This window comes from Nannospalax galili, unplaced genomic scaffold, assembly GCF_000622305.1.
Source record: "Nannospalax galili isolate Female #2095 unplaced genomic scaffold, S.galili_v1.0 scaffold207, whole genome shotgun sequence".
NCBI lineage: Eukaryota > Metazoa > Chordata > Mammalia > Rodentia > Spalacidae > Nannospalax > Nannospalax galili.
In genome coordinates this window covers 6,552,898-6,569,104 of record NW_008358517.1, presented here as the reverse complement: position 1 = coordinate 6,569,104, position 16,207 = coordinate 6,552,898, and the positions used below count along the sequence as shown (strand labels likewise).

Sequence of the window (16,207 nt, the reverse complement as noted above, 5' to 3'; positions counted from 1 at the left end):
GTCATTCTAACACACACACACACACACACACACACACACGCATGCACGCACACACACAAAAGTACAACCACTCCACAACATTTACACAGCCAGTAAAACAACCACTACAACCACCTCTCACACACAATCTCTCTCTCTTTCTGTCCCATTCTCTCTCTCTCTCTCTCTCTCTCTCTCTCTCTCTCAAAAAATCAGGAAGTTTTAAATAAATTATACTCTACGTTTACAGAAAAAAGGTGGGTCTTATGTATGTACACTTTGACAGAGATATAAGAGGTTGCATTTGGGAGGAAGGAGATTCCATCAAAAGGAAGCTGATAGCTCAGTTTCAGTAGCCAGTATCTTGGAAACCTGTCCACGGGAAAACACACAGACTTGACACATGTTGGGGAGGAGGACCAGGGCAAGGTGTACCTGTCTTACCAGTCTTTTCGAGAGCTGATGTTCACCCAGGGCAGCACTGGCCTTTGATTGTCACATTGAAGGTGCTGCCCTCTGGAGACCCCTTGCTCTGTCCTAGCTGCAGTTTGCCACACTGAGACAGAGGGCCCTTCCTAAGAGCATTCCTAAAGATGGTGTATTTTAAGATGAGTCACCACATCCCTGTATGATGGCCCAACATCCCAATGGGACTCCTTAAGATGAGAAGGATATATGTGTCTCAATTCTGAAGGAGAAAGCTATGCTGTTTTGCCAGGGTGGAAATACCTAATAATGTGCTGATAATGACGCTGTGTGAAAGTAACCAGTAAGCCTGGTTTTGGACATTAGCACCGATGGGGTGACATGGAGCACAACTGGAGTGACTGATACATCCCATGGAACCACTATACCGGGACTGCTGACCTATCTTAAGAAGGGTGACTCCATGAAAAGCCAGAAGAGACAGCTTCTGTACTGGTATCACCCTGGGAAAGTCACCGGTGGGAAAACCTGAGGATAGGTGATGATGACCACAGTGTATGGTGGGGAGACTTGGAGACGTCTTAAGAAAGGCCAGGCTGGCAAAATGTCAGCAGGCTGAACGTGGAACCAACTCTGTCTACTAGTGAAACAGAACATGGTTTTCTGTTACAGAGCTAGAGAAAAACATACAACAACATGTTTATGTAGCATGTAATCTCCGTCTGGCTTTTTGGTAATCAGTCACTAATGCATATCTATCCTGAATAATCCATAATGAAGCCGATGCTATGATTGCATGTTCATGATAAAAATAAGCATTTCAGATGTAGTTCTAGAACCTCTCTCCTGTTACAGAATAAGAAAGTCAAATCATCCCTATGACTAGGGTGGATGAACCTGTTGAATACATACTGTGAGAGCCCGGAGTGTCCTTCAGACCTAAGGTGACCCCAGATTCTTAGGAAGCCACGGTGCTGACCTGACTAGAAGAAATACGACATCTCAAACAGCAGAGGGTGCCATGTGCCAGCACACAGGGCACTCGGGGTCACATGCCTGCCAGCTCCACAGGCTGTATCTGCACAATGATTCTTTCCAATTCTTACCAGATCTGAAGGATGTCTAGGATGTTCTGAATTCCACCTTCGGTTTGGCTTTTTCCTGACTATATAGCAGTAAACTTGGAATTTGTTTGGGGATCAGGGGAAAGACATAGGAAATGCAGATTCATGCAAGATGAAGAGTCCTATGGATGGATGGCAGAAGTAACACAACCGGGTGGATGTGCCTCACCACAGTTGAAATGGGTAAGAGGGTAGATTTTATGTTAGGAGGATTTGATTACCATTGAAAACATACTTTAAAAGGGGCCCTGGGAGATGGGTCAGTGGATAAAGTGCCCGCCACGCAAGCTTGAGAACTGGAGTTTGTATCCCCAGCACCCACACATGAAGCCAGGCAGCATGTCAGCTGCCTGGAATCCTAGCACTTGGGAGGCAGAAGTGGTATCTCTGGGCAAGCTGGCTAGCTAGAAGAGCTGGGACTGGTGAGCTCTGGATTAAGCAAGAGCCCCTGCCTCAGTCCGTGAAGTGGACAGTAACAGAGCAAGACATACACATGTATCTGCACACATGAGAACATGCACACACACATATGCATAACACACATACATACAAATGCCAAATTTTTTTTAAAGAAAAGTTTGAAAAACCTGTAACTTGCCAGTAACAGCACAATATGGTTATTTGTTTGCTTCTTCAAAAGACACGTGTGGATATGCACTGGCTATGATGAGGAAGGCTCAGGGAGGGCTTCAGGGACCAGTCTTAATGGTTTCAATCGCTTCTGAGTCTCTCCAGCAAATCAGTCAACCTCTCAAATCCACAAGGTGTGCTGAGTTAAGAAGCGAGGTTGTCAGCTTTTGGAGAGAAATGCGGAGAGAAGAGGTTCTGCTGGGAGAAATCCTTTCCAACTACTTCCTGGCGGCCAGGGCTGTCCATGTGTTATTTCACCTAGTCCCATGCAGTCCTGGGACAGTGCCACTATCCCTATCCCCAAGGCCACCTGCTGTAAAGAGCCTTCGGGACCCAGAATCCTTGCTTTCTCCTTATTTCCAGGATGCCCCAAGACGCTGGAATGTTCCTGGCCATTGGAACCCCATGCCTTGTATGAGAAAGTTGTGAACTCTGCTCATTTACCTTTGGTCCCAGTTCCATCCCCCATGCACAAGGGAGTTATTTTCTTCTGCAGGATAATGGGAACAATGGGCAGCAGTCTCCACCTCATGGTGTGGGGGAAGGGCACACAGAAACAAAGTCTTACACAGGCAGTCTTTGTTCCAGACAAAGGGTCAGCATGGTACCAACGCTGGGACAGGCCCCAGCATCTTCCAGGATGGATGAGTGACAGCTGTGCTGGTGTAGTTCAGCAAGAGGAAGGTGAGCCTTGGTCATTCTTAGGCACCAAACTGCTAATTTGGACAACAGGGGCCACCAGGACAACACCCCTGAGGGCTAGTGATTTTAATTTTTTTATTCTTTATCAGCTTGGATTTTACCACTTCTAGTACACAGGGACCTCAGAACAAAGCTTGTGGCTTCCTTGGAATAATGAGATGCTACTAAGTGCAAGGAGTTCCTGATGTGCCCAGAGTACTACCCATTAAACAGACTGGGAGCCAAGGAGTCTAGTGGCCCTTTGTATATGGCAAAAGGCTCTGAACTGAGGACACTAAGGACATGAGCTGCAGTGCAGGCTCTGACTCTGGCTTCTGACTTCAAAGCAGGGTGTTTTGTCCTGGTGCCTGTCTTTATCAGCACTGACTCAGACACACTGCTCAGACCCTAGGAGCAGGTGGCTGCCTGGCTCTCCTGGGGATTAGGACACTATAAATACAAGCCTTGTCATTGACCTTGCTGCCTTTCAAAGGTGGAGGCAGGCAGAGCAGAGACAGGGCTCCCATGTCTTTGGATTCAGTGAGCCCACCAGTATTGGAGCACACTGAGGCCATCAGAGTGAGCCCATCTGTGTTGGAGGTTAAGCTGTGCCTAAAGTAAAGGTCTCAGTGTTGGAGGGAGACCTGACAGTGCAGATTTTTCCAGTTGCTTCCTTCCTTTTACTTTCTCCTCCTGGATGTATGTATCTCTCTGCAGTCTGAAATTTTGATGCTTTGAGCTAAGACGTGAAAATCCCAAATACCCTTCTCCTCAGGGCTGGGTGGCCTGTGCTGGCCTCTGGGCAGAGAGTGAGGCCCAATGGAAGCATCTAGCTATGGAGTAATTCCCACAAAGACTAGGGGAGGTATCTGGCTACCCTCTCTCTTCTCCAGAGGCTCCAGTGTCTGTCCACTGTAAACTATGCAGGCTGTGGATCCTGTGGTAGCAGCACAAATCAGACTAAGACCCAGCAGTGCCTTAAAACCAGAAAGGTATACAGGAATGGTGAGAGGAATCTGAAGGCCAAGACAGATGGGAGGGATGTGAAGCGTTCTGTGATAATTTGAATGTTCAAGAGCTCTGGTTGCTGCCATTGCCAAGCTGAAAGGACTCCCATGTGACAGCAGACAGTGGGCAAGGCCAGGAGCTGGGGCTCAGCAGTATCCCAAAGGAGGATTCCAGAAGGGGACAGTGTTGGATTGCCAAAAGAATATGGTCACCTGAATCTTACTGGGCTCAGACTTAGCCTAGTAACTATGCCATGTGGCTAATTTAAAACACCTGTGGCTTTAGGGCGCATGAATGAAAACTGTAAGTCAAAGCTTGGCCAGGTCAGACCTGATTGGAGCTTGTGCTTCATGTTCTCAGAGGAGATACAGGGAGAGGAAAAAATAAGTCATGGGCTGATGGGCAAAAAGGCTCCTGCACATTCGACTGACATTGGCATGGTCCCCACAGAGGAGTCTTCTCTGACATCCTGAACAAAATGTCATGTCCTCCTCTCTTTCCTTTCACAAGAGTCCCCTCTTATCCTTACAGAATACATCCCAGGCCTCTCAGCGGACGCCTGAAGCCATGTACAGCAACATACTCTGTGTCCTTATCTTCCTTGTGCTGGAGACCAACAACAGAGTTTCCTTTATGAAGCAGAGCAGCAGGATACTAACAGTAATACCTGATAAATAGAGTGGCTGCAACAGTATACTGTAACAAAATCTCTATGAATTTGATCTCTCAAAATATCTTGCTGTACTGTGCTCACCCTTCTTGTGATGACGTGGGATGATGTGTGTGTGCCATGATGACACAGGCATTTGTGACACAGTGCCACAATAACACATGAAGAGGACGTGCATAAAACCACTGCAATGTCAGAAGCATTCAGCCTGAAAAGTGAGATGGTCACTACCAACCAACTATCTGATGTGGTCACTTGTTGCTATGAGAGACACAAGGGAGGAAAGGTTGATTTGGGCTCACTGTTTCAGACCATCATGGCTGGCAAGGTATGGCAGGAAGAACAGCTCCCATCACAGAGGCCAGGAAGCAGAGAACTACCCAAGTTCTAGAATGTTCTCCTTTCCCCCTTTTCTTTCCACCTGAGCTTCCAGCCTACAGGATGGTACTGCCTTTCCTCCTTAGTTAATCCCCTGGAAATACTCCCAGACACACCCAGAGGTGTGTTTTACTAATCCCCCAGGTGTTTCTCAATCTACTGAGGTTGATGAGGTTAACCGTACCAGTGACTAACAGGCGTGTAACACATGCGAAGTGGTTACACTGGACTAAGGGTATATTCATGTCTTGGGCAAAAGAGCAAGTTGGCACAGGATTTCATCATGCTACTCAGAACTGCACACAATTTAAACTTATGAACTGCTTCTTTCTGGAACTTTCCAGCTTGTATTTTTGGGCTATGGTTGACCACAGGCAGCTGAAACCACAGAAGGAAAATCTGTGGATAAGGAGGGACTACTGTATTTGATTTTTCTCTAAAGTATCTGTTAGTACCTGTACTTTGAGCATAAGGACCACCCAGAGATAATATGCACTCCTTCGTTACCACAACTAGTAAATACACTTTTCCTGGTAACAGGTGTGATTAAATGAAGGATTTTGAGATGAGATCACATGGGAGGACCCTAAATGCTTCACTTTCTTGCTGAGGGTCAATTCGCCCTTTAGCCACCTCAGTTAAGAGGCCTCTGGCGGGGCAGGGGGAGACCTCTGGCAGCCGTTTCTCACTCAGCAGCTGGCAAGTAGGTTTCGTTATCACATGCTGTTTTTCAGCACAATGTGGTTCTTTGGGGCTCAGAAGAGGTGGAAAGACCCCTAAGAATAATTTCATGCCACTACTCAGAGCTGTTTATTGGGCCTGAACAAGTGGCCCATCAGATCTAGAGCTCGGGCTGAGGTTGAGAGCCCTTTAAGCAAAGAGCACTTTGAGCAAAGTCTGGGGTAACTCTGGCTTTCAGTCTGGATTTTAAGTGCAGCTGTAGCAGGCCACACCATGGCCATGGCAGAGCAAACACGAGCTCTTCTGCTGACCAGAGGTTCTGACTGCTTACTTCTGTTCCTGAGCCCAACAACCTCTCACTTCAGTAAAGGTTCCAAGTGGCACTCAGCACTTGGACCACATGCTTCAGGTCTTCCCAGGGCTTGTCACCCTACATTTGTTTGGTAGTCTTTGAGATACTTTTTCCCCCCTTTTTCCTTTTGGAAACAGAGTCTCATATAGTCCAGGCAGGACATGAACTCACTATGTAGCTGAGGATAACATGCACTTATGGCCCTTCTGTCTTCAGCTCTGGATTACAGTATGTGCTATCATGCCCGATTCCTGTGGTACTAGAGATTGAACCCAGGGCTTCGTGTATGCTAGGCAAGCACTCTACCAACTGAGCTACATCCCCAGCCCTGTATTTTGACATATTTTCAAGAGTTCTTTGAGCTACTTTATCTAGACTTTACTGGGTTCCCAACCTGCTATGTGGAAGGACATTTAATCTGTTTCAGGCTTCCAAGAGGCAGAGACAGGCTCATAGGGAGCCCAACGCACCTGGGAGCCCTGAGCAGGTACTCAAGTGGAAACCATTCCTGTAGTCTCCCCAGTATATCCTGAGAGTTGTCAGCAGGGTCTGGACTAAGCGCCGCTGGAGCTGAGGGTTGCTTCCTCCACACTCTAATGCCCACCAAATGCCCAGGCTGGGTTTGGTTCTGTATTTAGCTGATCTAATAAAAATCATGTTTCCAATGGCCACGGGGAGAGTTCTAAAGCAAGCTTTCTGGAAGCCCCCACTTCCATGTGGCAAGCCAAGGGGTCTTGGCCCAGCCACTTCCTTTAGGATTATTCTGGTCTTCAACAGTAAACTGTGTACAAATGGGGCAGAGTCTGTGGGGCAGGGCCTGGGTAGGTAGTGCCAGTTCTCAGTGGTTCATGTGTTGAAAATGGAAGCCCCATTGTGAAGCATTAAGTGGGTGAACTTATAATCTGACTTTGGTGCTTCAGGTGAGGCCTCGAGGCGGTAGTGAATGACAGAGTGGACAGTGGGGACACCAGACACCCACATTTCCTGTCTCCTGCCACGTGAGGGCCTCAGTCACAGAATCATGAGCCAAAAAGGGTCTCCTTTCATTAACACTAAATATATGATACTGTGTTATTAGCAGTAGAACACACACTAATACACTTTCGAGTTTTAACTAGTAACATTAGAAAGCATCAAGATTTTGAGAAAATTTGGGAGGACAATACCACTGGATAAAATACTAGTAAATTGTTTCCTGTTTCCTAAGTGTTTCAGCTTTTCTGTAGTGACAGTGACATAGGTTAGTCCAGGGTTTGCAAGGGCCCAGTGCAGTGCACTGAATTATTCAATTAATAAAAGGAGCAAAAGCAAGAAAAGTCACCTAAATCTAACACTGGTACCCATTTCCCTCAATGCCATGATGCCAATAAAGCCTCCCTCAAAACGATCAGCAAAGACACAACGGAGCACCTGAAAAGAGGCACAGTGCTCCTTCATGCTGAGTACTCCTCAGCAATCCCATCAAGGCAGGCACGGTACTCCTGGAAGCTAACAGTTCTCAGCACATCCTTGGCTCACACGTAGACTCTGGAAATAAAATACTAGCAATGTCTTTTGTAAACTAAAGAGAGGAAGAATTTAAAAATGAAGGCAGTCAGCTGAATAGTCAAAGTCTGATGAATCAGCCCACGCAGCCTCAGGTGACCACAAGATGACACCTTTTGCTCAGGAACCTCAGCAAATTAGTTTCCCAGGACTACTATGACCAAAGCACCGTGCCTGAGAGACTTAGGCCCACAGGAAGGAATCTCCCAGCCCTGAGGTCTGAAATCAGATGGCTGCCTCCCCTGCCTTCTGCTGTTCCTGGCTACAGAACACGTGTTCACACTGCATGCTCCCTGTGCCTGCGTGCCAGCCACATTGGATTTGAAGCCCACCAGAAAGTCATCTGCACACTATTTACAGGAAAGGTTGCCTTGTCAGTACTAGGTTTCAATGTACGAACAGACACAGTCCAACACACGACAATCAGGATAGAAAGTTCCAGGTGGGTTCATGGTTTCCTCCTTATACTTCACTGACTTCGAACATGAATAAAAAGAAGTTTAAAACCAAGCAACGTAATGTAAATCTACTACTGGTACCTGCTTGTCTTCCATCTAATATCTTCAATCAAACATCAGGGGCTTGTCTTCATCAATGCTTAGACATGTAAATGAAAATTGACTTTAACTTCTTTTTGTGTATGTGTGTGAACATGTGTGTGCACACGTATGTGCAGGCACGAGTATGTGCAGGTGCAGAGGGCAGAGGTTGTCTGGTATCTTCCTTGGTTGTTCTCTATCTTTCCCTCTAAACCTCGAGTTTGCCCATTTGTCTAGACTGACTGGCTAGCCAGTTTGAAGGATATTCCTGTCTGTCCCCCAGCATTAGGATTACAGATGCACACTGTGGTGCCAGGCTTTCATGTGGGTGCTGGAGATGAAGCTCAAATCCTTATGCTGGTGTTGAAGGCACTTTACCCACTGAGCCAGCTCCCCAGCCCCTCATTTTTGACTTCTTTGTGAAAAAACAGATCCTTAAATACTAACAGGCCATGACTCCAGATACCCTTATACCCTACTGTGTGAGGCCATGCTGTTTGATGGCATCCTGGCCAGCCTCCTTCTCTGTCTTAAGTGGCAGTGATACACACAACATACCCCTGCCCTCTCCTTTAAGCAGCCTCCACTCGTAGAAGCTGATGGATTCTTAGGTGGCTAGAGGGATGCAACAGAACCTTGCATGACCCGAGCGCTGTGTGCAAACACTAGTGAGAGCTGCATTCCACATACTGCATTCTCAAAACAGGTCAGCTCACCAAAAATCAACTTATGGGTAATCACAATTTGTCTAATTTACTGGTTTCTTAAATACGTCTCCCTTAAAATCTTCTGACGTTCACAGCTTACACTGGAAAGAATGGCGGAGCCCTGGGGGGCTGCTGCGAGCGCCAGGGCATTGGGACTCCTCAGTTCCTAGTTCTCTGGTGACTCGTACCTGGCCTTCTGCTCAGTCTTTCTGTGACACCCTCCCCTCTCTTTTACTGACAGCCTCACCCTTACCCCTCTCATCTGCACACCTACTCCATCTATCTGACATTCAGTCTTTCTCCTCTTCCAGATCCTTCCTCTTCACTCCTCTGGCTAAATCTGGGTCTGGCATTCAGGGGCTGCTGGGGATAGTTCTGCAGGCTGTCTAGTACACAAAGTGCCCCACTGGCTCCACTTGCCAAGATCCATCTGGACCAGTGCCCATTTGCACTGCATACAAAGGGGCTGGAGGAGGCTTCAGAGGCAGCCGAGCGCTGCATGATTCTCCTCCACGTCTCTTGGCACTAGCTCCCCAAAGCAGGGAACTTCAGAAGAGAAACACCAAATGGTCTTAAAATGCCCTTTGTGAAGTCAGAATGGAAACTGGTCAACTGTGAGCAGTCAAAGCCATTAAAACTCCCCTGTTCAACATGATTTGTTACAAACATCAGGGAGAGTTAAAAGGAAAAATAATTCCTAAACAGGTTCTGCATAAATCAGAAAATGCAGTAAATTCAGCAGTCTGATGGGTTGGCTTTCGTCAAGCTGAACTGGCATCTGGAAGCAAGTAGTCTGTCACCCTTTGGGGACAACTGTCCCCCACGGACAAACTGTTGAGAAGACATGGGCCACTCTGGTTAGCATGTTCTATTCTACCCCCCAAATTGAGAGTCCACTAGGAACCATAAGGGGCTTCATGGCCTGCAGAGTGGTGGGGCTTGTCAGCTCAGGGTGGGCAGCTTCTTTCCCAGCTGGGGAATACCCCCTCACTGCCTACTCCAACACCTACCCCTCCTCAGCCCATGTTCCCAACATGATCTACCTGGACAAACATGGCCTTCCAAGATACACTGTCACCAGACTTATAGTTGGGCATAAAAGTGAGAGCCACCATGGCTATACAGGAAGGTTCGGGGAAAGTGACCATCTGCTGGGACAATGTACCAGTGGACACCTGTTTTTTAAGATCGTTTCCTCTTTTGCATCTGGATCACTGGTGTGCAATTTGGCCTCTCTTGTGGCTACAACATGACACTTCCACAAGCAAGCCATTCTTCAAAGCTTTCTTCTAAATGGCATTACTCTGGTTTCAAACTTTTTTTAAATGTATATGAGTATGTGTATGTAAGTGCAGCCATGTGTGCAATGTCCATAGAGGCCAGAAGAGGACACTGGATCCGCCTGGAATGGGAGTTAGCCACCATGTGGGGGCTGGGAACCAAATCTGGGTCCTCTGTGAGAGCAGTAAGTGCTCTTAACTACTGAGCCATCTCTCCAGTCCATATATATACTTTTTTAAAGACAGGGTCTCACCAAGTAAACCCTGGCTGGCCTTGAGCTTGCTTTGTAGACTAGGCTGGCCTCAAACTCACAGAGGTCTCCCTGCCTCTACTTCCAAAGTTCTGGAATTAAAGTTATATACTACCACACCTGGAATTTTCATCCTTCTTTCCTTCTTTCCCTCTCTCCCGCTCTCTTTCTCTCCCTGTATTTTATTCCTGTGTGTATATATGTACATCTATAGGTATGCTGTGTGTGTAGGTACCTGAGGAAGCCAGAAGAGGGCATCAGACCCCTGGAGTTAGAATTACAGGTGGTTACAAGCTGCCTGGTGGGTGTGTGCACTGGAAACAACTCAGATCCTCTAGCATCAAGTGCTCTTAACTGCTGAGCTGTCTGTCTAGTCCCTGCTCTGTGTCTATTTTTGGACTCTCCTTTCCTTTCTTTAAACAGACAATTTGCAGACTCTTTGCTAACCCAGGTTTCTACTCTATTCTTACTCTTAAGGGGGTGGGGGGTCAATGATCTGTCAATCTACAATTTTGAACTGGATCTTTTGGATCCACTATCTCGGCTTCCCTTACCTCTGTCCCATCAGATGGTTAAGAGATTAGCCTGTTCTCCCTGCGGAGGGAGAGCTGAAGGTCCGAAGGCAAGATGTTAACATGAATAACAACAGGAAGGACTGTTTTCTGTTCTACATTCCTCCTGAATTCATCATCACAAAGAGCAAGTGCCATAGCTAAGAGCTGATGATTGATTGGTTAATTCCTGGATGGTGGGTCCTAGACTATGCTGACCTGCTTTGTGAAGCTCAGTGCCATAGCTAAGAGCTGATGATTGATTGGTTAATTCCTGGATGGTGGGTCCTAGACTATGCTGACCTGCTTTGTGAAGCTCAGTGTCTAAGAGCACTAGCCGATGTTCAAGAATGAATGTGCCAGGCTGGGTGTGGTGGTGCACGCCTTTGATCCTAGAGCTTGGGAGGCAGAGTAATGCAGATCTCTGTGAGTTCAAGGCCAGCCTGGTCTACATAGTGAGTTTCAGGTTAGCTGGGGCTATAGAGAGACCCTGTCTCCAAAAAAAAAAAAAAAAAAAAAGAATGAATATGCTATGTGATATCAAAAGGTTTGTACACATAGTGACAGTTAAATGGTCTAGTCAGAAAAATCTAGTTTGACATTTTTCACATGTCTTTTAGTGACAATTCTTCCAGTGAAGGTAGATTTTACTGTTAAGGACAAATGAGCCACAAACTCAAATTCTGTGGCTTATAATGTTGAAGAAATCGCAACTTCTTCAAACATGGAGTCAGTATCCCAGGCTGGAGGGATGGGGACCAACATTTACTCTTGTTCTTTGGAGACAATGAACTTCAAGGCACTGAGTTCCAGGTGGCTGAGTTCTAGCAGGTTGTAACTGGGTACTTGGATGGATCACTTGGCTAAGCTGTTTCTTTTTCTGAAAAAATTACAGGCTTTGGCTCTTAATCTCCACATTTTCTTTCTGTAAGGGCTTCTGAGTCTATTTCTAAGATAAAAATTTATGGAGATACTACTAGTTACAGACATTTCCTTTACCTGGGATTAGAATAATTAAAGAAATAAAATCTTTCTCGTAAATATAAGAATTTTTTCCAGACCATTATAATTTCAAAGTAAAGTTACAGAACAGCGAATGTTCAGAGGTACAAACCATTAGCCATGACCCCAAAGTGCGAAGGACTGTCCTCACACCCAGTGGGTCATGATCTCCTTCTCACTCAAGTTCAGCTAGGGAAGGTATTTTCATGTCAAAGATGGGAGGCCAACGTTCCACAGCTGAGCCAGCAGAGGCCCCAAACTGTCAGCTCTCTGAGCGGATGAGGCCCCAAGCCCAGAATGTGGCTTCAACTCAACTTTTGACTCCAAGTCATTTAACAAGTCTCCAAAAGCTGAGGTCTGTTCCTGGAATAGAAACTTCTCTGTTTTTTTCCTAAAATACTCCTTTGAAGAGCTTCAGAGTTGCTCAGTGTTTTGCTAACATTTTAGGGAACTATGGAAAAACTGGCACATCACAGAAGGAAAAAATGCCAACAGAGAACAGGGTCGCCCGAGGTCACGGGTCAATTCCATCCATACGTGTGATCAGAAATTCCTCCCCAGCAAGGAACCTTCACATGAGTGTCTGTCACCCCCATTACACAGGCACAGATGGCTGGAGGGGCAGTGCTGGTGGTGACAGCTGTTGAGGACATGAAGTTATTGACTCAGTGGTGTCAGAGGCCTTCTGTGATGGGCCATTTGCCCAGAGTTGTCCATGTCATACGCTGGATCAGACATTAAGCTGTAGGCTTTGGAAGAGTGTCCACTGGAGGTTTAGAGCACGTGTAGGGCATGCTTCTAAAGACCACCAGTGCTGCTCATCGGGCTAAATGGTTCTTAGGACACTGGCAAGGACAGCGGCTACTGTCTTCCTGTTCTCGGTGTAACCCAACACTTTAGCCCTTGGCCCTCTGCACTGGCTATTTATTTTTAATTTTTAAAATATTTTACTTACTATTTTTATTTTTTGTGTATGAGTGTTTTGCCTGCATGTATGTAAGTGCACCGGTGTTGTGCAATGTCCACAGAGGTCAGAAGAGGGTGTTGGATTCCCTGGACCTGGAGTTACAGACAGTTGTTAGCTGCCAAGTGGGTGCTGGGAACTGAACCTGGGTCCTCTGCAAGAGCAGCCAGTGCTCTTAACCACCGAGCTATCTCTCCAACCCCTGCATTGGCTATTTATGATAACACATTCAGGTAATTGTACAATGTTTATATAGTATTCATAAATGGAAATTAAGTTCTACAGGCCCTAAAAGGCACAGAATAGCTACAACAAAGGAAAACTAAGCTACATTCCAAGGCTCCATATTTCTTTTTTAGTACTTTTCTCATCTACACTTTGCAACCTACAAGGGCAGAGTCCACTCTACTACGTAAGTTTGCTTGATTTTTTTAGTAAATGTTTTAACTATCAATCTTAAAGTATATACCATGTCCTTTGGCTTCTACAGGGTGTGCATATCTTGTGTTTTCTGAACATGATTTCCCATGTCTGAATTGCCCACGGGAGCTTGGTAAAGGCAGAATGTGTTGCATATGAATGTGCACCCAGACGCCAACAGGTGACACCAATGGCTTAGTGTTATACGCCTTTGTTCACAGCTGTAGGCTCCTGGACAGAGTTTGGGATCCAGAAGGCACCCTCAAATATGGCTAAATAAGTTGGCTCTATTAGCATAATGTAATTAGGAAAGGAGCTTTCATTAGGGAAACCAAAACACTATCAGTTAAATCTGGGAAAGGGCCATCATGTTTACAAAGCTCACCTTGGGAGTTTAAAAAGTGAGCTGGAAATTATGCGGCAAGACAAGAGTATTGGGCTGGGGTACAGCTCTGAGACAGAGCACTTACCTAGGATATGCAATGCCCTAGGTTCACACACACACACACACATACACACACACACATACACAAACACACACACACACAAATATAAAAGAAATTTAAGCTAGGTATGGTGGTATGCACCTGTAATTCTAGCACTTGGGGAGGTAGAGGCAGGAAGATTAGGAGTTGAAGATCATCCTTTGTTACACAGTGAGTTCAAGGCCAAGGCCAGTCTAGGCTATATGAGATCGCGTCTCAAACAAAACAAAACAAAACAAAACTAGACACAAAGGGGCAGAGGGGTACGGCTCAGTGGATCAAGTGCTTGCTGTGCAAGCATAAGGAGTAGAGTTTGGGTCTCCCACACCCACATAAAGGCCAGCAAGTGTGATGGCCTGACTGTAACCCTAATGTTAGGGAGGTGGACAGAGAGGATCCCTTGAGACAGGCTGGTTAGCTATACTAGCTGAATGGGAAGCTCCAGGATAAATGAGAGGCCCACTTCAGTAAACAGGGATCAAGGAAGACGGCACATGTGTACCCACACATGAGAAAACACATACACACACACACACACACACACACACACATACACACTACCCCTACATACATAAGCAAACAAAATAGACAACAGTATTATTCACATTCAGGCAAAGCCTGCCTTTCTTGATCATGTCAGGGGCCCAAGAAGTGCTGAAAGTACTTAGAGTCAATGGTCTTGAACAACAATCATGTAATTCATCTAGTCAGGCATCACCTTATGAAATATAGAATTTCTTCCTTTAAGCTGGCAATTTCCGGGGCTGGAGAGATGGCTCAGCGGTTAAGAGCACTGACTGCTCTTGCAGAGGGCCTGGGTTTGATTCCCAGCACCCACATGGTGGCTACGAACCATCCTTAACTCCAGTTCCAGGGGAATCTGACCTCTGCAGCACTGCACGACACGGGTGCCCACACATACATGCAGGCAATACACTCATACACATAAAATAAAAATAAATAATATTTTTAAAAAGATGGCAATTTCCCTCTTTTTGAACAGATATAACCAGAGAGAGAGAGAGAGTGCGCACGCGCACGCATGAGAGAGAGAGAGAGAGAGAGAGAGAGAGAGAGAGAGAGACTCCCCCTTACCGTCAGTGACAGCGCCATGCAGACAAACGTGAACCTCTTGATGTGGGCTGCGGTGACTGTGCTGCTTGTGTTTGCCAGTTTATTGCTGGGGTTATTCTGGGGAAAGAGAACAGCAGTGATGACGGGACTGGATTATCCTTGGCTGACCCGCTCCCAGATCTCAAAGAGCATCTTTATTTGATGTGTCTCAAGATTGGACTTCAAGTGACAGCTTGGAAGATGGCTGGCACATTGGATCTCTCAAACAGCTGTCAGGTTCCTGTCCAGGAACATTAACCAGAGGGAGCTCCAGGCTCATTCAATCCTCTGCCCTTGGCAGTAGGCTGCCACCTCACCCCGCCCGGCCTTGGCTCTGAGGCTTGCTTCCTGACTCATGTGTCCCCTTTGGGCTCCAGCAGACCCTATGCCTGGCCACCAAGGCTGTCTCCTTAAATGCCACAGCTGTGCTCAGTGACCTCTGGGGATCCCTACCTCCCTACCAAATGGACATCATTTCCCCTGAGCACCTAAAGCCCTGATCAGTCTGACCCAGACTCACCTTCCCACTTTAGTCCTCTACGGGCATCCCAAATGGTGCTCCCAGCTGTTCCCCATATCTGTGTTTTTTCCTGCTCTTGTTGATCTCCTGGCTTTCAAAACACACTTCTCTTCGAGGCCCACCATTTTCCCTTCATAATTGCTCCTCAAAGTCTCTCCAAGCTTTGACTTAAAGATTGTTTCAGGCTTTACTCTTGGTGACTCTGGAGCTGTATTTAGGTAGACACTGTGTCCTGCACATGTTTAGACCCTGATGCACCTCTCTGAGATGAAGTACCCTGTGTCTCCTAACACTTTGGCTCAGAAGCATTTAGTACAATCTGTCATGAACATATCAGGCTGTCAGAGCATTTCCTACACTAAATTGTAAGCAAATCCTGCAAGTGGTTCCAGTGTTCTCTCATGGATCATTAACGCCTACAGTGATGAGCCTGGTGGGGAGGCATACCGTTTTAATCCCAGCACTTGGGAGGCAGAGGCAGGCAGATCTCTGTGAGATCAAGGCCAGTCTGGTCTACATAGTGCAAGGCCAATTAGGGCTAAAGGGATATCCTAGCTCAAAAACAAACAAACAAACAAATAAAGTACAGCAACAGAGGCCTGCTGAGGCTGTTCCAGTCCACAGCCAAGCAGGCTCTGTCCCAACACGAGTGCCTGGCCCCACACTAGAAAAATTGGAGAAGAACCCCTGCCTCATTAGGGATCAAATTAGTCCCAGAGCTGAAGAATAAAAACCCATGACACCTGGCTCACATGCAACCACCACTGATCTTCCAGAGTAATCTAGTTTACCTTTGCTACTCACACTTCCCCCAAAGATGTCACCTGTGAAAACATTAGAATATATATATATATATATATTCTCTGAAATGTATCTGCTTTTCTGAGTGTTTCCTGGTTAG

General features: G+C 46.4%; 1 protein-coding gene across 1 annotated transcript in view; it reads right to left on the bottom strand.

Annotated features, from left to right (window-relative positions):
- Positions 1–16,207, bottom strand: part of Ankh (ANKH inorganic pyrophosphate transport regulator) — a 146,677-nt gene that overhangs the window by 13,969 nt on the left and 116,501 nt on the right. Inside the window, exon 8 of the mRNA XM_008821772.2 lies at positions 14,769–14,864. Within this exon, the coding sequence (XP_008819994.1) occupies positions 14,769–14,864 (96 nt within the window). The remainder of the gene's footprint in view (positions 1–14,768; positions 14,865–16,207) is intronic.